Source organism: Chlorocebus sabaeus, chromosome 12 (genome assembly GCF_047675955.1).
Source record: "Chlorocebus sabaeus isolate Y175 chromosome 12, mChlSab1.0.hap1, whole genome shotgun sequence".
Classification (NCBI taxonomy): domain Eukaryota; kingdom Metazoa; phylum Chordata; class Mammalia; order Primates; family Cercopithecidae; genus Chlorocebus; species Chlorocebus sabaeus.
This window is the reverse complement of record NC_132915.1, coordinates 112,490,772-112,510,254: the sequence shown is the minus strand read 5'-3', so window position 1 is coordinate 112,510,254 and position 19,483 is coordinate 112,490,772. Positions and strand designations below refer to the sequence as shown.

The 19,483-nt window shown below is 62.4% G+C and overlaps 2 protein-coding genes and 2 long non-coding RNA genes across 8 annotated transcripts in view; 2 read left to right on the top strand and 2 right to left on the bottom strand.

Annotated features, from left to right (window-relative positions):
* QSOX2 (quiescin sulfhydryl oxidase 2) overlaps positions 1-4,261 on the top strand; it is a 40,628-nt gene extending 36,367 nt beyond the window's left edge. Inside the window, exon 12 of the mRNA XM_008005657.3 lies at positions 1,350-4,261. Within this exon, the coding sequence (XP_008003848.2) occupies positions 1,350-1,897 (548 nt within the window). The 3' untranslated portion in view covers positions 1,898-4,261. The remainder of the gene's footprint in view (positions 1-1,349) is intronic.
* On the bottom strand, positions 4,102-7,323 carry LOC140713004 (uncharacterized). The gene is made up of 2 exons (XR_012094903.1): positions 7,015-7,323; positions 4,102-5,846 (listed from the first exon to the last, which is right to left on the bottom strand). It is a non-coding gene; the product is annotated as an uncharacterized lncRNA (long non-coding RNA).
* LHX3 (LIM homeobox 3) lies at positions 4,375-14,427 on the top strand. 5 transcript variants are annotated; one of them, XM_008005655.3, is made up of 6 exons: positions 4,375-5,667; positions 9,841-10,012; positions 10,781-10,983; positions 11,632-11,783; positions 11,871-12,039; positions 12,947-14,427. In XM_008005655.3, the coding sequence occupies exons 1-6, from the start codon at positions 5,589-5,591 to the stop codon at positions 13,363-13,365; spliced, it is 1,194 nt and encodes a 397-aa protein (XP_008003846.2). In that variant the 5' UTR covers positions 4,375-5,588; the 3' UTR covers positions 13,366-14,427. The 5 variants fall into 5 exon arrangements, with proteins under 5 accessions (XP_008003846.2, XP_008003845.2, XP_037842943.1 ...); XM_008005654.3 differs by lacking the exon at positions 4,375-5,667 and adding an exon at positions 7,402-7,646; XM_037987015.2 differs by lacking the exon at positions 4,375-5,667 and adding an exon at positions 7,427-7,646 and having other exon boundaries at positions 10,833-11,017.
* LOC119620171 (uncharacterized) lies at positions 11,927-12,940 on the bottom strand. Its single transcript, XR_005236621.2, has 2 exons — positions 12,824-12,940; positions 11,927-12,109 (listed from the first exon to the last, which is right to left on the bottom strand). It is a non-coding gene; the product is annotated as an uncharacterized lncRNA (long non-coding RNA).
* Positions 14,428-19,483: the final 5,056 nt, after the last annotated feature.

The window sequence follows — 19,483 nt, the reverse complement described above, 5'->3', positions numbered from 1 at the left end:
TTGGTTTTTCTTTGGCCTGAGCCTGACTGCCGGGGCCGGGGTCATGTGGCGAAGGCACCGCGTGTCTGTGGGATTTGTTCCCTGGGTCAGCGCAGCTCCTCCGCCTCTCCATCCTGGCAGCCTCTGCATCGCCGCCGCCCACAGCGCTCCGTGTGCTTTCCCTGAGCCATCGGCTCTGAGGCAGTAGGACCAGGACCCTCACCAGGCCTGCCTGGACCTGGAGCCCCTGCTGTTCCCTGTGGCCCCAGCCTGCGTGTGCCTCCACCACTCCAGTCATGAGGCTGCAGCAGAAAGGGGCCTCACAGCCAGTGTGACTGTCCCTTCCGAGAGTCCCGCCCCACCCAGTCCCACCTCCAGCCTGTGCTTCGAGACTCGAGCTCCTGGGAGGCCCCTCGGAGATCTGCCCCGGGTCTTCTGCCCAGGACTCGCGCCTTACTTCACAGTCCTGTGAGGCCCTGGCAGCTTCTGACCAAGCGCCGCTGGTCTGTGCTTGTCCCCTCTGGCTTCGTGTGCAACACCTGGCACTGGTTAGCAGGACAGGCAGTCAGTGACTGGCCCGAGCAGGGCATCTCTTGATTTCAGGCACGTGTGAAGTCCCCCAAACAAACGTGGTTGCGTTTACGTTCACTTCTGGAAGCTCTCTGAGGGTGGCCGGGCGTCAGCAAGTCGCCTCGCAGGGGCTCCGAGAGTTGGGAGGCGCCATCTGCCACGGCTTCTGCATGACGGATGCCTGTTGGGCCCGGGAGTGAGCAGGTGTCACTTTGGAAACGAGTTTTGGAGATTTGAAGGGATTTGTAGTCTGGAAAGGGCCCGTGTATCTGAAGTGCAGTGGAAATTCACTGCTGCCCCTCTGCCCTTTCCTGAAGGTGCACCTGAGGCCCGCTGTCCATAGAGCCCAGGTGGCCGGGGCACTGGGTAGTGGTCCTCAGGTGCACCCTCAGGAAAGGGCAGAGGGGCAGCAGTGAGGGGAGGGGCAACAGGCAGCACTGTGTGGACAAAGGCCTCGAGGTGAGAGCTGCATGCTCCGTTTTGGAAGCAGAGTGCTGGGTGGTTTGGGACAGGTGCGGTCCGGGAGGTGGCGGAGGCTGAGCGTGTAGCGTCCCCTTACTTGCAGGCATGGGAACCGGCAGAGGGGAACACGTGCGCAGGGGCCTGCAGAAGCAAGATGTTACCTGGGCCACACTGCAAGGGAAGGGTGGTGGGAAGGGCAGGGAGGGAGGCCTGGCAGGACCCTGGGCCGGGGCAGCGGAGGCCCGAGGTGGTGGGAGTGGGAGTCCGGTTGCCTCACGCTGCACGTGGCTCCACAAAGCCCCCTTTCCTCGGGCTCTCCCGCTTCCTTTCTTTCCTAGGCCATCTGAGTGAGGATCCCAGGTTTCCAAAGCTTCAGTGGCCCACTCCGGACCTCTGCCCAGCCTGCCACGAGGAAATTAAGGGCCTGGCCAGCTGGGATGAAGGCCACGTGCTCACGTTCTTGAAGCAGCACTACAACCGCAACAACCTCTTAGACGCGTATTCTGCAGACCAGGGGGATTCCGGTGAAGGAGGAGCCCTGGCCAGGGGTGAGGAAGAGGAGAAAAGACTCGCTCCCCCAGAGATGTCCCGTGGAGACCGAGACGCCCAGAGCGTCCGTCCACCCAGTGCGCTGGGCCCCAGGCCTGCCCTTCCAGACAGCTTGCACCACAGCTTGGACGTGAAACTCCAGGATCCGGATGGGCCCGGGGCCCACAAGGAGGTGGGGGGCGCTGCACCCTTCCTCGGGGTTGACTTCTCCAGCCTGGACATGAGTCTCTGTGTCGTGCTGTACGTGGCCTCGTCCCTATTCCTCATGGTGATGTACTTCTTCTTCCGGGTGAGGTCCAGGCGGTGGAAGGTCAAGCACCACCACCCGGCCGTGTGAGTGCCCGGGCGCTGCCAGCCATGGCGGAAGCTCCCTCGGAGGCAGCCCTGCCCTGTGCCACCTGCAGCTTTAACATTTATGATCAGGGATTTTATAAACACGTGGGCCTGCTTTCACGTCGGATGGCACCTTTTGGCTTCCAAGGCCTGGTTTTACAAACGCTCTTCTAACAAGGGAAGAACACGGGGTAATTTTGTGGGAATGTTTGCATTCCTGGCATACTCAAGTCTGTTCATGCTCCTTTTGCAGGTCCTACAGCAAAAAGACTTCGGTATTTTTACTCTTCTAGATCTAAAAAAGAGGGTGGGGAGTCCAGGCCAAATAGCGTTCCCCACACACTTTCATCTCGTTTCCTCGACTCTGCCTCATCCTGCAAGGCCTTCTTTTTGTATTTGGAGAAGAACCTCGCCCGCGGCTCCCGGCTCCCGGCTCCCCCCGCAGCACCCCCTGCACCCTCTACTCCCTTGCCCCCCCAGCTTCCCCTGCGCCCCCTGCCCCCTGCCCCCTGCCCCCTGCCGCCAAGTGTTTTCCTTTGGCCAGGCGGGGACAGAGCAGAGTTCCAGGGACTATCCTGTGCTTGTGGCTGCTTCCCTAGGGCAGGCTCCTGAGGGCTCTTGGTGTTTCACACCAGATGTGAGGAATTCAACAGGGGCGGAGCCACGGAATTCTGTGGCTGTGCCGCATTTCAGAAAATAACCCCCCGAGGCCTCGGGCAGTGGACTTGGGGGTTGGAAGGATGGCGGCTCATTTAACCCTCAGAGGCAGCGCCTTTGTCTATCTGGTGACAAGAGAGAGGCAGGTAAATGGAGGCCATTTGGCCACTGGTCCCTGGAGGGCAGCTCTGGGATCAGTGGGCAGTGCTCAGAGCGGAGGCCCTTCTGTTGGGGGGTGGGGAGGAGAGCGGTCTGCCCTTGGGAGTACAGGCCCCAGGGAGACTTCTAAAGCCCCTTGTGTTGTCTGCTCGTCACCCAGCACCAGAGGCGTCTGCCACACACTCAAGCATCTCACTCTGGGCCCCTGGAGGGGCGGAGGTGGCAGGGGCCTGCACCAGGCTGCTTTGCCTGAAGCTGTTTTGGGAAGGGCCTCCACACAGGCACTGATCTCCCAGGCTTTGGTCATGATTTCTTTTACCATTTCATAATTTTAAACATTGTTTTTAAACCCAAAACATTTAGTGGTCAGTTGCCTCTGAAGATTTAAACAAACAAATACACTATTTCTGGGAACATTTATATTGAGATTCTTTGTGGCTGTTGGTGTGTCTCACAGGCAAAATTTGATTTGGCTAAAATAGACTCTCATGTATCTGTGTGCCCGTGTGTGCGTGTGTGTGTGAGAGAGAGACTTTGACAGTTGTAAGTATTTTTTCCGCTTTGCCTACTTTATGTTGTGTACTCTTGTGTTTACTAACGAGTTGATCACATGGATGTATTCGTAAGACCCCTGTAATATTGATGTGATTGTTGCCACTAAAGAAAAAAAGTCAACAGCTGATTCCTTAAACAACTGTCACAGAATGGCTGGGCTGAGAACGCTGCCCAGGGCCCTGCAGCTGGTGGGAGAGGTGTGTGGTGGGAGAGGTGTGTGGTGCCTCGGCCTCCTGCTTCACGTCTCTCACTCGAGAGTTGCTTATGGTTTCACACTTTTTAACCCCTCTGTGCTTTAGCAGCCGTGACCTTGCCTTCGTTGCTTCATCCAGTGCAGGCCTGGGTTATTGAAGAAACCAAAGTGTTTCTCTTTCACTTTGAAAACCAGGCAGGTTTACACATGGGTTTCAGTGTATTTGCCTTTGAACCCTTTAAACTAAACTTTTGCCTCTTGGCTAGTGTTGAATATATTCAGCTGGGGTGGCCTGGGGTGGCCTGGGATGGTGTCGTGGTTTACCGTCTCGTCTCCAGCTTCAGCCTTTCCAGAAACCCTTGTGGAGGGCAGTGTTGGCTGCAGGTTTCCTCATCATATTGCAGTTCGAGGTCACCACTATTTGGGGGACGAGCTTGTGTCCTGCTGAGGGGCAGGATTTTCAGCAGAGCGTCAGTGGTGGGACTGGGCCATTGTGGAGGTGGCCTCGGGTTGCAATGCCATGCCCAAACACCTCGTGTGGCCTGCTCAGAGCTGGATGCCGCCTTTAGGCAATGTTTAGAGTCTATTTTCTAAAGTTTTAAGTATTTTAAGAGGTATTGAGACTAATGAATATAATAGTTCAGTAATTTAAATGCTTATTTATTTTCAATGGAAGGATTTTTATTAAAAAGAAGCAAATCGACATGGAAATGTCAGTGAAATTTCTTACCTGCAAGGAAAGTGAACATTTTGTATTTAAACTATGTTGTGCACATTTTAATAAAGAAATCTGACATTTGAAAACATGGTGATTCTTTTGAAATGTGAACCAGCTCTACCAATGGGAGTTGTGGTAGAGGCGGTGGGTGCAGAATGGACCCCTCTTTCTGTTCACGTACTGGACATCTGAAATCCTAGAATTTCTTCTGTCGAAAGAGACAGCCCAAGGGTGAGATGGAAAGTGACAGATGGAAATCAGTGATAGATCGTCTCCCTGGAGCTGATCTGCGGGAGACTGTCACAGGACAAGACCCTTGATTTTACACAGATTAAAGGGCAGCTGAGATGCATGTAAACTACACACTTCAAAGTGCACGCGCGGCAGCCCTGCCTGAGGGCACCTCAGACGAACCTAGCCTGTGTCAGCGGCCACCCCTCTGCTTCCTGGGTTTGAGTGTCCCGCTAAGGCTGAGTCTGTGGTGCCCTGTGGGGTGCCCTTGACCACTGCCCCACCCGCACTTTTGTTGTGCCAGTGGGGACGGGGCAGTGGTCTCCAACAGTCTGGTCTGTGGCTTTGGAGGAGCCCTGTTGGCACTCCCTGGCCAGGCTGTGCAGAGGCCGGCAGGAACTCAGTCCCTCGGCAGGCACGGAACAGACGCCAGCCTGGGTGTGTGCTGGGCAATTCCTTCAGGCCCTGCCTGTGCCCAAGGTCTTCAGTCCTGAGCAGTGCTTTCGTTGGGGGAGCTGCAGGTGCCCCTCCTCCTGGCAGCCTGAGGGGTGCGGGCTGAGCTCCTCCCAGAATTTGGAGGTTGAGTTCAAGGAGGTTAAGAGTGGAAAGTTCCTCGACCAGCAAAACACCTGCAGGAGAGTGCCCTAGTGAGCCCTGGGCTGGAGGTGATCAGACAAGGGACTGCCCTGGGGCACGGCCTGCACACTGCTTTCCAGAGGCTGCACGCCAGAAGGGGAGGGTCAGCAGCCTCCTGCCCCGCGGCTGGACGACCCGCTTGCTGCGAATCTCGGCGAATCCCAGCGCCTCAGCGGGGCCTGGAGCTTAGGGAGAAGCGGGCATGGCCACCCTGGGTCTCAGGGGGGCGAGGGCGGGGGCTGCCCCGAGAGCGGCCCAACCCAGCCAGGGAGGGAGGCGCGCCCCCCTGCCCGCCCGAGCACCGGGGAGGGGGACAGAGGCGGGGGTGGGGACCAGGGCGGCGAGAGGGGCCCCGGGAGGTGGGCGGGCGGGCGCGCGGGCGGGGCGGGCAGCGGGCACCTCCTTCAGCACCGCGGACAGCGCCCGGCTCAGTGGCTCCCGGGCTCCCTGCTCCGCACGACGCGGCGGGACTTGGGAGCCCCGAGCCCTCCAGGGGACGCCGACCTAGGAGGAGCGCGGCTCGCGCCACTCGGCCTGGTGGCCGCGATGCTGCTGGAAACGGGGCTCGAGCGCGACCGAGAGAGGCCTGGGGCCGCCGCCGTCTGCACCTTGGGCGGGACTCAGGGTAAGCCCCAGCAGGATACCGAGGACACACACCCGCAGAGGCGCGAGGAAGTGGGTGCGTGCAGGGCCAGCGGCCAGGCAAAGAAAGTCCCGCCGCTCTGCAGGCGGGACACAGAGATGGGAACAGTCCAGAGAGTGAGTTTCCAGATCCCAGGGTGGCAGGGAGGGCCTGACGCTGGCCTGCAAGAGTGAGGGACAGCGGTTGAAGTGGAGGCCCCCAGAGAAAAAGGCATCGCAGGCACATCTGGGCGGCGATAGGGCTGAGCAAGGGGTGCCAAGTTCTCCCGGTGACCAGTGCCCCTCAGCTCTTGCACACAGCCCTGCCCAGGCTTCTGGACCCCACAGCAGGGGACCTAGGGCTGGGTCTCCCGCCTGAACCACCCTCTCCAAGGGCCATTCCATCACCACAGACGCTGGGAAATAATGGAGGCATTGTTGGAGGGCTGGCCAGATGCCAGCAGAGTGGGCTGCCTCCTTGACCTGCCGCCGCCCCTTCCCTGGTCCAGCCACACACGGCCCCTGCTCCCTTCGGCAGCAGCTGACGCTCAGCCACCTGCACCCAGCACAGCTCGCACACACTCGGCTTTGCGCCCGCATGTCCTTGCCCTGGCCCTTCTCGGGTAACAAGTGCCATGCAAAGTGAAGGGGCAGAAAGAGGGCTGCATGGGCCACTGCTCAGAACGGACACACTGGACCTGCTGGGAGCTGGGAAGGAGGGACTGTGGTTTCCTTTGCCCATCCTTGTGAGCCTGGGCCCTTAAAGCTCACAGTCCAGAAGCCATGGACAGAGTGGACAGAGTATTACTGTGAAACCCACAGGGAGAGGGACCTGGAGGATGGCATCAGCCCCTGGTCCCCCAACCCTTCCTGGGTGTTTCTGTGCGCTGCCAGGGCCCCCTGCCTTCGCCATGTCCTGTGCTGCCGAGGGCCACCCACTGCTGTGTTCTTCCCCGGGTGGCTGCCCAGGGCTGGTGCTGGCCCAGGGCCCTCTGGGCAGCGGTGGGTGCATCCCTCTGCCTGCAAGGACAGCGTGGGTTCTGGAGAGCTCACCTGTGTGGACTGGGGCAAGGGGCTGGAATACCAGGTAAGGGACCCTGTTCCGATGGAGCCAGAGGCTAGGGGCTGGAAATGGAGGGTGTGCCCTAGGGCTTCCCCAGCTCAGCCCCCTACCACCCGAAGTCTTGGCTGCGTGTCCAGGACACAGCCTGTTCTCACTCAAGGATTGCCCTTCCTCCCTGAGCCCAGTCCGGGGCCGCAGTTCCAGGGGTGGAGCCCAGAAGCCCGTTAACATCTGGGATCGGTCGGGCACCTTGCGGTTCCCGTACGCAGCCTTCGGCGCCACACTCACCCCTTCTGCGTTTCGGGTTGAGCTCCTGCCGACCATCTGCGGCTCCCGAGGCCAAACCTCAGCGGCGGGAGGACCCGGCTGCCTTCTCGACCCCTCTCCCGGGAACCTTAGCCCTCCTGGCGTGTGCTCCAGCCCAGGCCTCTGCCCTCGGCCCGCTCCTGCGCAGGAAGCTGCGGGGCCGGGACGAACGCTGGCGGGCAGCTCTGACCTGAGCCCTCCCCTACCGGTGCCCGCCCTCGGGCCGGGCACGCGGGGCGGCCTCTGGGCACCGCAGGTCCCGGCGCAAAGGCGCGCAGAGTCCGCAGTCACCCCGGGCTGGTCTCCGCGACCCCCGGCCCCGCCCCGCACCGCGGCCCCGCCCCCCGGCCGCTCCGCCCTCCGCTCGGCCAGAGGCTCCGGGCCCCAGGGCGGCCCGCGGGCTCAGCACCCAGCAGCACCGGGAGTCGCTTGGACGCCGGTTCGGGACCACTGCGGGGTGGCGTCGCCGGGCCCGAGAAAGTTCGGGACCGGAGAGTGGCGACGCCGGGCGGCGGGACCCATGGAGGCGCGCGGGGAGCTGGGCCCGGCCCGGGAGTCGGCGGGCGGCGACCTGCTGCTAGCGCTACTGGCGCGGAGGGCGGACCTGCGCCGAGGTGGGTGCCCGGGCAGATCGGCTGCACCTGGGAGACCCGGAGATCCTCGGGCGTTTCCGGGCCTGGCCGCGGAGGCTGGCAGGAGCTAGAGGACCTGGGCGGGAGTGGGTGCGAGGACCCCGGAACGTCCGCGCCTGGGCGCCTCGGCCTGAATTTGTTTCGGGGCCCCTGGCCTGGGTTGTCAGGGAGTGAGTGAGGTTGTGGCACCGCACTGCTCAGGCCAGGGAGCTCTCGGGGGTCCAGGGTGGGCTTAGGAGACTTCTGCAGCCCTGAGCCGACCCCCTGGGCTGGACGAGGCGCAGGGAGCAGTGGCAGGGCAGTGACCAAAGGACCGGAGGGTGCCCAAGAGGGCCGCCCCACCCGGACTGTTTCCACCTTCCAGCGGAACAGAGTCAGATGCAGGGGCCAAGGTCGAGCTGAACTCCGACCGTCGGTCTCCCCGAAGTCAGGTTTCAGCGTCTGCGCCCACAGACACCTGCTCGGTTTATCCCCGGTCAGGGCCCGTCTGTAGGAAAAAGCCTCGGTCCTCCGAGGCCCCCAGTTTCCTGCTGGAAATACTCTAGCTCCCAGCACTTTGGTTCTTAGAGAACCTGGGCAGTTCTCTTCGACTCCCAGCCCAGCTGGAGCCGCAGGATGGGGAAGGAGGCCCCTGAGCCAGTGGGGAGTGGGAGGGATCGACCGGCGGGAAGAGGGGGTTCCATCCAGGTTGTGGGGGCTCGCGGTTCCCTACTTATTTATTTATTTATTTATTTATTTTCGACGGTTCCTGGGAGGGGTTGACCGCGGGGGCTGGGAGGCGGAGAGAGCGAGGGAGGGAGGAGGGCTGCGCACCCTGCGCTCCGGAGAGCTGGCCGGAGCGGGCAGGCTGGCGTCCAGGCTCCTCCGACCCCACCATCCCTGGCAGCGGGAGACCCCGCCGGGGCTGGAGTCGCCATGCAGCGTAAGACTGGGGTCGCGGGCGCGGCGCGGGGTGGGCTGGGGCGGCTTTTGCCGGACGCGGGCTCCGGCGGTGCGTTGCGGCCGAGGCGCTGTCCGGTCCGCGGTGCTGAATCCGCGCTGTGTGGGCCTATGCCGGGTCCTAGCCGCCCTGCGATCACTGCCCACGATGGGGACCCCGGGCGCGCGGCGGGTCCTCCATGCTCCGCACCCGGAGCTGCGGTTTTGCCGGATGCGGGGCGCATTCATCGCCGGTTTCCCGCCACTGCGAGGGGAGGCGGAGCCCAGTTTTTTCCGCCAGAGGCCGAGGGAGCACCTTCCTGGTGTCTCTCACCCACTGGGAGACGGGCTGGAGCCGGCGGGGTCCACAGCCAGAGAGGCGGGTGCAATAGGGCAGTAGGTCCCGGTCCCTTCAGCGGGCACTCCCGTCTTCCAGAGACTTTTTCTAAGTGAAGAGGGAGTCCTCAGCCCTTGACACCTGGAAAAGCCACTCACAGACTCCAGGCTCCCACAGGGCACCCTTGGACCTCCCCAGGGTGGTTCCTCCAGGGGGCCTGCAGTCCCGAAGTGGAGTGTGGGGGGCAGAAGCAGCGGGAAGCCGGACGTTTGAGTAACTCTAATGGTGCTGGGGGCACCCATGCCCGACACAAAGGCAGTGGATCAGCTTGTCCAGTCCACTCATAAGTACTTCTGCGGCCGCCCAGTGATGGGAAAGGCATTGATATTTACCCCAGAGGCCTGCAGACAGGGCCACCAGGCGGGGCAGCTACATTTTCGAGGAGTCCCTAGAAAGAGTGGTCATGATGCTTAATATGAAGGAGAACCCAGTGGCGTGCCCCAGCTCTGGGTGATGGTGAAGACCCGTTTCCCTATGTTTCCTGCCTTGCTTCAGATAGCAGGCCTGGGGTGGGGTTTTCATTTGAGCTCCACATGCACCCTTCTTGGCACTGGCAACATTTTGTACTTGAGTATTCAGCCTCATGAAATGGCCTGGGCTGCTTTCCTGCTCACACACACACATTTTTAGACTGATGCCACTTTCCCCTTAGTTCCTGCCATAGGATGAGATGCCTATGCACTCCCGGAACTTGCGGGGCCACTTAAGCTGGCTGGGAAAGAGGGCCTGCAGGGAAAGTAGAACCCCACAGCAGCCCTCAGTCCTGCGGGCTGGAGGGGAGGCTGACTGGCGTTGGGATGGGAAAGTGGCTTCACTGCCTCCTGGTCTAGGAGGTGACCCAGAGCTTCCTTGTGCCCACAGAGATTCCGCTATGCGCCGGCTGTGACCAGCACATCCTGGACCGATTCATCCTCAAGGCTCTGGACCGCCACTGGCACAGCAAGTGCCTCAAATGCAGCGACTGCCACACGCCACTGGCTGAGCGCTGCTTCAGCCGAGGGGAGAGTGTCTACTGCAAGGATGACTTTTTCAAGTGAGTTCCGAAGCCTTGCCTCACTGTGGGAGCGGAGGGCACGCCCGTCCCAGGGAAAGGCGGCCTGGAGTCCCCCCACCCCAGGGCCTCGGTGTAGGAGCAGAGGGCACGCCTGCCCCAGGGACTCTTCGCCTCACAATCACCGAGGCCAGGCCCTTGAAGCCCGAGTCTCTCACAATCCCGGCCCCCTCCTGTCACCCAGGAAGGGCACCCTGCGGCCTGGCCAAACTAAGGATGGGTCCTCTCCATGGGTGCTCCCTGGGTGGCTGGGCCTGGCTGGGACATCAGCAAGTATTATTTGGAAAAAAACAATTTGTTTCCTAAATCACAGAAGCAGGCATTAGAGAAGATACGCCCAAGTTTGTAGAATTCTATCGGACTTACTCCCTCTGAAATTGGTGGTGTTTTTATCCCTAATGCTCGGGACCCAGGGGCTCCGGCCCAGTGGCCTTCATGGCTCCAGCCGTGGGGTGTGAGGGACCAGCCCCAGATGGGTCCTCTCCCTCCGGATTCACCTTCCCAGATCCAGCATGGGTCCTGCAGGCAGTGGCGGCTGGGCTCCCCGAGGTCTTCCTGAGGTTGAGGTTCCCTTCTCAGTGGGAGTGGACAGCTCTGCCCCGCAAGCCAGGCTGGCAACCAACCTGCAGGGCCACACAGAGCCTTCCTCCGGGGCCACCTCCCCAAGCACCCGCTTCCTGCTCTCTGACCCGCTCGGGGCGAAATGAGCCTTGCCCTGCCGCGCTGAGCCGGGCCCTATGCGTCCCGCAGGCGCTTCGGGACCAAGTGCGCCGCGTGCCAGCTGGGCATCCCGCCCACGCAGGTGGTGCGCCGCGCCCAGGACTTCGTGTACCACCTGCACTGCTTTGCCTGCGTCGTGTGCAAGCGGCAGCTGGCCACGGGTGACGAGTTCTACCTCATGGAGGACAGCCGGCTGGTGTGTAAGGCGGACTACGAAACTGCCAAGCAGCGAGGTCAGCCGAGGGGACGACGCTCCCACCTTTTCTGGTCTGAAAAAATGGGGCTGAGGCCAGGTCCAGGGGGGGCTTCCGGGGAAGTGCTCACCCCAAGCGCTCACTAAGGGGACCTGGGCTAGGGCGGTGCGGGCAGAAGGAAGCCGAGGCCGGGAGCGGCGGAGTCACGGACAGACCCGCGCCCCGAACCGCTTCGTTCGGTCCGAAGTGTGAGGCTTTTCACCCCTGGTCGGAATTATTGCCCCAAACTCTTGGCCACGAAGACTGGGCCATACCCATACCCTTAGAATAAAGGGGAGCCCGCGGGGGAAAGCAGGGTACTTGGAGTAGGGGGGCCAAGGCTGAAGGCGGGGGCGCCGTGGAGGGTGGTGTGATTTTAGGGAAGACGCCGCCCCCACCCCCCGCAGCAGAACCCACCCTCCACCGGCGCCCCCTCCACCCCGGCCTGGGTGCCGCCCGTTTTCGCCAATCGCTCCCAGCGCCCGCGCGTTCTGAGAAGCCCGTGGGGGCGGGCTGGGAGTGGGCACCTGGGGCCCCGATGTCCCCGCGCCGGCCGGGGTGGGGAGCGCTGGGGGTCCAGCTGGGGCTGGAGGGGCCGCCGCGACTCACCGCTCGCCCGCCGCGCCTCACCGCTCGCCCGCCGCGCAGAGGCCGAGGCCACGGCCAAGCGGCCGCGCACGACCATCACCGCCAAGCAGCTGGAGACGCTGAAGAGCGCCTACAACACCTCGCCCAAGCCGGCGCGCCACGTGCGCGAGCAGCTCTCGTCCGAGACGGGCCTGGACATGCGCGTGGTGCAGGTCAGCGCTTGCCCCCGCTCCCCTCCCGCCCGCGGCCTTGGGGACCCCAGCAGAGCTGGGCGGCCGCTCACCCCGCCCCGCCCCCAGGTTTGGTTCCAGAACCGCCGGGCCAAGGAGAAGAGGCTGAAGAAGGACGCCGGCCGGCAGCGCTGGGGACAGTATTTCCGCAACATGAAGCGCTCTCGCGGCGGCTCCAAGTCGGATAAGGACAGCGTTCAGGAGGGGCAGGACAGCGACGCCGAGGTCTCCTTCCCCGGTAGGCGGGGGGATCACGGAACTCGGGAGGGACGAGCGCGCGTCAGAGGGGTCGCAGGGGGCCTGCGGATCTGAATTTCCCATGGGGTTAGGTGGCTCCTTAAGTTGTACTTTCAGAAACATTTCACTTAAGAACCTGATTCCCATCACCCTCCCAGCCCTGGCTGGCCACTCCGGACCACTGCTTTTCCCCTGGTTGGGACCCAATCCCTGTGGTCCGACCTGTCCCCAAGCTGGGCCCCTACTGGGCTTTCTCAGGCGAGGTGGTGGGCGTGTCCAGACCGTCTCTCTGGCCCCTAGCCCTTGCAGTGATTTTTAGGAGAATGGGCAGCGCATTTTGGGAGAGACTGAGTCAAAGTCCCAGCTGCTTGGAGTTGGGGAGGACCGCGAAGGGGCTACTTGGGGTCAGGGAGAGAAGGTTCCATACCCTTCTGTGGGGCCCGGATTATTTATCTCATTCTCCAGCACCGGGGATGCTGTGTCCCCATCCGTTGATGCCCATCCTCCTAGTGTGGGCAAGACATTCTCTTCTGGGCTGCCTTGTGACCTGGGCTACTCACTCATCCTCTCTGGAACTAAATTTCCTTGTCTGCAAAATGTGTGTGGTGGTATCTGTGCCCCCTCCCTAGGCTGCTGTGGGGCTGGTCCTGAAAGCCTGGGCCCTGGCTGGGCTGTTTCCTGACTGATCCCACCAGGCCTGAGACACCTGGGCTGACTCAGGGGTGAGGGCAGTGGAGGGGCAGAGGCAGCCACGCCTTCCAAGAGCAGAAGGGATCTGTGCTGACCTGTCATGTGGCGTGGGGCAGCCACTCCTGCTTCGGCCCAGGGGTGCTTCTGCTTGCAGGATGGGACTCTGAGGGGCTGCAGGTGGAGGGCGGTCGCTGACTGAGCCTCTGCTTCTGTTGCAGATGAGCCTTCTTTGGCGGAAATGGGCCCAGCCAACGGCCTCTACGGGAGCTTGGGGGAACCCACACCCGCCTTGGGCCGGCCGTCGGGAGCCCTGGGCAACTTCGCACTGGAGCATGGAGGCCTGGCAGGCCCAGAGCAGTACCGAGAACTGCATCCGGGCAGCCCCTACGGTGTCCCCCCATCCCCCGCCGCCCCGCAGAACCTCCCTGGCCCCCAGCCTCTCCTCTCCAGCCTGGTGTACCCAGACACCAGCTTGGGCCTTGTGCCCTCGGGAGCCCCCGGCGGGCCCCCACCCATGAGGGTGCTGGCAGGGAACGGACCCAGTTCCGACCTATCCACGGGGAGCAGCGGGGGTTACCCTGACTTCCCTGCCAGCCCCGCCTCCTGGCTGGACGAGGTGGACCACGCTCAGTTCTGACCCAGGCCCAGCTCCACCCAGCACCGGACATGAGGGAGCTGCCCCTGGGTGGGCGGCTCGGGGATGCTGGGGGTTTCCGAGGAAGTGGGGCCAGGGCATCAAGGGAGGGCTGGTGCCTTCGGAGCCTCCCACTGCTGACCACACAGCTCCCTCCCTGGGGGCTGAGGGACCCACCTGGCCCCTCCTCTGACACAGGGGCTGGCCCGCCAGGTGGCCGCCCAGCAAGCCGGCCTTTTTTGTAAGCAAACTTCTCCCCTTTATTGATCAATTAACCGAGCACTTGCTGCTGTTTCTAGACATAAAATGTCACCTTGCTGAGGCCCAGCCCAGCCCGGCATAGCCCGAGGGCCGAAAAAACGCTTTCATCTCTAAAACTGAGAAGTCATCATAATCGTGCTTTCACTTCCCAGGCTCCGTATGTCTCGGAGCCGTCACCCCGAGGCTCCCTCTTTAGGTCAGAGATTGGCCTTGCCTGTCCAGGCAGGAGGCTGCGGGATGGGGACACACCTGTCGTCCCTCCTCTCCCCAGACTGTGGGGGGCCTCCCTGCCTCCAGCCCCGCCTTCCCCGGGAGCAGCTTTCCCCAGTCCCCAGGTCTCTAGATCTTTCTGTTCTTGAGTACCCTGTGGAGGAGGCAAAAATGCCTGGGGTCCCTTCTCTCCAAGCTCAATTCTCTAAGCCCCTCAGGGTCTCCTCCTCAGTCCACCCCAGGCCCTTGGTGTCCAGGCTGCACCCACAGATGTCCGTTGCCAAACAGCCTGCCCTCCCTGCTGGAGCCGGCTCTGCCTGCCCCAGACTGGGAAGTCTCCCCACTGGAGAAGGGTGGGGCTCCTCTGAGCCTGCCCTGCCTCCTCCATCAGATCCTTTGGGAAGGAGTTTCTGGGAGACACCTGCAGCTGTGTGTGCCCCAGACACAAAGGCTGGCCTGTGTGTAAGTCAAAGTCACTCCCACAAACCTGAATCTCGAGCTACCTACTGGTTCTGTGAATGTTCTGTGTCTTTTATTTATTCTCGGGTGATCAGCTCTTTCCAAGACTTCAATAAATTTGTCAGTTACAGTCAATGGAAGGCCCGCGTTTTTATGAGGCTGCAGGGGTTGGGGGAGGGTGTTGAGTGTGGGGAACATTCTGTGGATGTTGAGAGGCAGCCCTGGAGGGGCCCTGGGTCCTCCCTAGTTCCTTGCTTGGGCTGGCACCCAGTATGAATTTGGGCTGTCTTTATCCCTGGATCTTGGCCATGCTCAGGAGCACTGGAAGGAGGTGGGGGAACAGCCTGTCCATTCCTGATGGAAGCGGGGAGGTTGGGGTCTCCACACCCTGTCCCTGGGAGAGGTAGGGGTTGGGATGTCCAGAGAGCATGATGGGGGTGGAGGGTGGGCCGTGTGTGCCACTCACAGCTTGTAGCTGGCACCAGCCCCAGGACAGGGATGCTGGCGTAGGCTGGTAGGGTGACCAGGCTCATGGTCACGGAAGTCTCTCCAGCTTGGATTCCAGTCCTGGCTCTTCTAACTTGCTGTGTGACCCCGGGCTGGGAGCTCGACCCCTCTGAGCCCTGCTTTCCCCCCATCCCCCCGCCCCCCGCCGCCATAAAGAGAAGACAGTGGTGACAGTCCCCTCAGAGGGCAGAAAGAAGTTGTATGCGCCCCACCCCCACCCCCAGGTGAGTGCTCCTATAGGGGCAGTAGTAGAAGCAGGCAGGACTGGCCCTTCCACCTCGGCCTTCCCTCCTGCAGGATGGGAGGGCTGGGCCTCCTCCCTGAGGGTCTCTTCCTCTGAGGGTCTCCCTGGGGCACAGTGGGGGCTGAGGGAGGAGCCCCTTTGGAGCCTGGTCTGCCTGTTTCTCAGTGGATGGGGGGAAGGTGGAAGAGTCTGGTCTGCCTGTTTCTCAGTGGAGGGGAGGGAATGTGGAAGAGTCTGGTCTGCCTGTTTCTCAGTGGATGGGGGGGAATGTGGAAGAGTCTGGTCTGCCTGTTTCTCAGTGGATGGGGGGGAAGGTGGAAGAGTCTGGTCTGCCTGTTTCTCAGTGGTTGGGGGGGAAGGTGGAAGAGTCTGGTCTGCCTGTTTCTCAGTGGATGGGGGGGAAGGTGGAAGAGTCTGGTCTGCCTGTTTCTCAGTGGATGGGGGGGAAGGTGGAAGAGTCTGGTCTGCCTGTTTCTCAGTGGATGGGGGGGAAGGTGGAAGAGTCTGGTCTGCCTGTTTCTCAGTGGAGGGGAGGGAAGGTGGAAGAGTCTGGTCTGCCTGTTTCTCAGTGGATGGGGGGGAAGGTGGAAGAGTCTGGTCTGCCTGTTTCTCAGTGGATGAGGGGGAAGGTGGAAGAGTCTGGTCTGCCTGTTTCTCAGTGGATGGGAGGGAAGGTGGAAGAGTCTGGTCTGCCTGTTTCTCAGTGGAGGGGAGGGAAGGTGGAGGAGCGGGGGAATGCCTTTCATGGGGATCTTTGCACTGGCCTCAGTCCCCCAAGTAAGGGTGGGGAGGCCCTCCAGCATGTGGCCAAGGGAAGCTGCTCTGAGCTGCAGAACCAGGATCTTCCCCCTTTTTTGACCCCCAAGTCTCTCCAGAACCAGCCATCTTTTGGGGGAATCTGGTTGGGACCAGTTGTCTTTTTTTTTTTTTTTTTTTTTTTTTTGAGATGGAGTTTTGCTCTTGTTGCCCAGGTTGGAGTGCAATGGTACGATCTCAGCTCACCACAACCTCTGCCTCCCAGATTCAAGCGATTCTCCTGCCTCAGCCTCCCAAGTAGCTGGGATTACAGGCCTGCACCACCACACCCGGTTTTGTATTTTTAGTAGAGACAAGGGTTTCACCATGTTGGCCAGGCTAGCCTCGAACTCCTGACCTCAGGTGATCCACCCGCCTTGGCCTCCAAAAGTGCTGGGATTACAGGCGTGAGCAACCGCACCCAGCCAAGGGAACAGTTGTCTTTTGAGGGACGTCCTTTTCATCGTTTTGGGATGTGTGTCAGGCACCTCCTCTTCTGAGTCCCACAGCAGCCTCTCCCCTCAGTCTCACAGAAGAGAAAGCTAAGGCCCGGGAAAGGGGAGGGGAGGGAGGAGAGGGGAGGGAAGAGGGAGAAGGGGAGGGGAGGGAAGAGTGGGGAGGGAGGAGAGGGGAGGGAAGAGGGAGAAGGGGAGGGGAGGGAAGAGTGGGGAGGGAGGAGAGGGGAGGGAAGAGGGAGAAGGGGAGGGGAGGGAAGAGTGGGGAGGGAGGAGAGGGGAGGGAAGAGGGAGAAGGGGAGGGGAGGGAAGAGTGGGGAGGGAGGAGAGGGGAGGGAAGAGGGAGAAGGGGAGGGGAGGGAAGAGTGGGGAGGGAGGAGAGGGGAGGGAAGAGGGAGAAGGGGAGGGGAGGGAAGAGTGGGGAGGGAGGAGAGGGGAGGGAAGAGGGAGAAGGGGAGGGGAGGGAAGAGTGGGGAGGGAGGAGAGAGGAGGGAAGAAGGGGAAGGGGAGGGAGGAGGGGGAAGAGGGGAGTGAAGCTGGGGAGAAAAGAGCGGGAGACTGTCCTCAGCTATGCAGGCTTGGGCAACCCCGGGGTCTGGGAGTGATGGGGCTGGGGTAAAGGAGCTCTGAGAAACATCACAGGGAGAGGGTCTGATGTCCAGGCTGCCCTGACCCTGACCTCTGCTGACTTCTAGGCGCCCACAGACCCCAAGTCTGCAGGGCTGAACCCGGCAGGGGCTCTGGCGGGCTCCTGGATCTGTTCATTCCGTAAACATTTCTGGAATTGGCTGTGTTCCGCCCAGCGGCCCCTGCGTGTGGGGAGACTGAGGCCCAGAGGGGGAAAGGGCCTGTCCTGGCCTGGGTCCCCCCACCCCCACCCCCCACCCCCCGCTGTGGGGAAGGAGGTGTGCTGCTCAGGCAGTCAACGGGGTTTCTGTCGGGTCCTCTCAAGCCCCACCCGCCCCAGCGCCGCCCTCCCTCCCTCCCTGTGGCGCTTGACTTTCGGCCCCCCGTCTGGGCAGCGCCTTTGTGTCTAGGGAGGTACCGGGCACCCCTGGGAAGCGGAAAGACGCGCAGGTCACCAGGGCGGCCCTGGGAGGGGAGAAGGGCCCCGACGGCCACTGGGAACGGAGGCAAAACTGTAGCCGAGCGTGGAAGCAGATGGGGTCGGACGCGCGGATGGCGCGTGGGGACGGCGACCAGTTCGAGCAAAGGCGCGCCCACGGGAAAGTGCGAGGTTCGGGGCCGGCCTCGGCGGCGGTGCCCCCAGGGCAGAGACTCCAGCCAGCGGCCCCACGGCCAGGGACGGGCGCTGGAGGGACGACCCCGAACTCTCTCCGGGGGCAACGGGCAACCCGCGGGGGGAAAGCGGCTCCAGGCCCAGGTCGGAGGCGGGATTTAGGGAGGGGGCACGGCCGCCGGGGTGCGGCGCAGGCTGGGAGGGGCAGCCTCGAGGAGGGGGTGCAAATCCCCCAGTCGCGCCCCCACCCCGTCCCGGCCTCCGTCCCCTCCCCCAGGCCGCTTGGGACCTTTTAGGCGCTGACAGGTTAATAAAGTGCCGAGTGTTCCCGCGGGGACCCCGCCCGCAGCAGCCCCCGCCCGAGCCCGCTCCAGCTGGCGGCGCGTCGATAATCCCGGAGCACGGGGCCGCCCTCGCTTCGAGTGGGGGCGGGGCTGCTCCCGACACCGCCCTGGGAGCCGCGGGGAGGGGGGCGCGGCGGGATCGGCGCGGGGAGCGGGGCCTGCGGAGGCGGCCTCCGCGATGGGAGACCCGCGGTGCCCTGGAGAGCTTGTCTGCGTGACCTCGCTGTCCTCAGGTTCCCGATCGGAACAGCGCGCGCCGTACGCGGTGCCACCCCGCGCGGGCCTGCGGGGAGCCCTGTGACCTCCCTGCTCCCCAGGGACAGAAACGCAGGCTCCGACCTCCTCCGGCTCCCGCTCAGTACCCACGAGGGCGAACCCAGAATCAGACTTAGGGCCGCGGCCCCCACCTGGACCCCCGCCAGGCCCGGGGGCGCCCAGCTAGAGCTGCAGATCTCAGGCGGAGAGAGACCTTGGGCTGCGGGGCAGTCTGCGGGCTGCGGGGCAGTCTGCGGGCTCCGGGCCGTAGCGAGGTGAAGGGAAGGAGAGGGCAGACCCCTCATCCTCCCTAGGTCCCGCCCCGAGGAGACCGACGCCCCTTCCTTCCAGGGTGGAGAAGCCTTCTCGCGGATGGTGGAAGCTTTAGCCGCGCGCCTTCGGGTTGTCGGCCCGGAATTTGGGGTTCCTGGCGCCCGGTCTCCCCGCGGAGCGGGAGGTGCGGGGACAGATAGAAGGCTGATGTCCCGCCCGCGGCTGGGGTCTCCCGGTCTCGGACCCTGGTGGGGCGGCGGGTGAGGCAGGGCTGGGGGCGCATTGGGAGAGGGGTCGTCCGGGCTGGGGGAGACCCCGAGATGGGACCTGCCCGGTTCTGCTGGCGTCGCTGGCAGAGGAAACTCGGAGGGCGAGGGCTCTGCGCAGCCGGGGGTGCAGGGAGCCGGGGCCGGGGTCGTGCGCCCCGGCACGCGTTTTTGTCTATTTTTTCTCCCTCGTTGGGGTCCCGACCCGAGACGCAGCAGGGGTCCCTGACCAGAGAGGACCGACCCTTGCCAGGACCCCATCCCCCTTGCAGCGGGGGGTGGGGGGTGGGGGTGGCACAGGGCTCTGGGTGGCCTCCCCTTGGCGGGACGGAGAAGAGGCTTGCTAACTTTGAATCCGGCAACTATATTACATCATCCAACTTAAATATCTGAATAATAAAATAATTTCAACCAACACATTAAAAGGGCTTATTTTCTCTTAAATATGAAATTCACACGAAAAGCTTCTTTTAGCCCAAAGGACCTTCCCAAATCAGGGGATGCCTTAGAAGTCACAGTAGCACCCCTCCCTTTCCCTAAGAGCAGGGACACCCCCTGCCCTCCCCTCCTCTCCCTCCTCACCATCTGCCGCCAGGTCCAGCCCCCCTCCCTACGGGGGAACAGGAGCGGGTGGGGGCCCAAATCCCTGGGCTTGCCTGGTGGAGTAGCAGCCCTGATAAATCAGAGGTTTTTCAGGGGAATCAGCCTGCAGCGCTAAATCCCAGAGGCTGCGATGATCAATTCTTTAAGCCCATAATTGTTTAAATTACTCTGAGCAACATAAAACATTAATTTTAAGAAATTTAATAGAA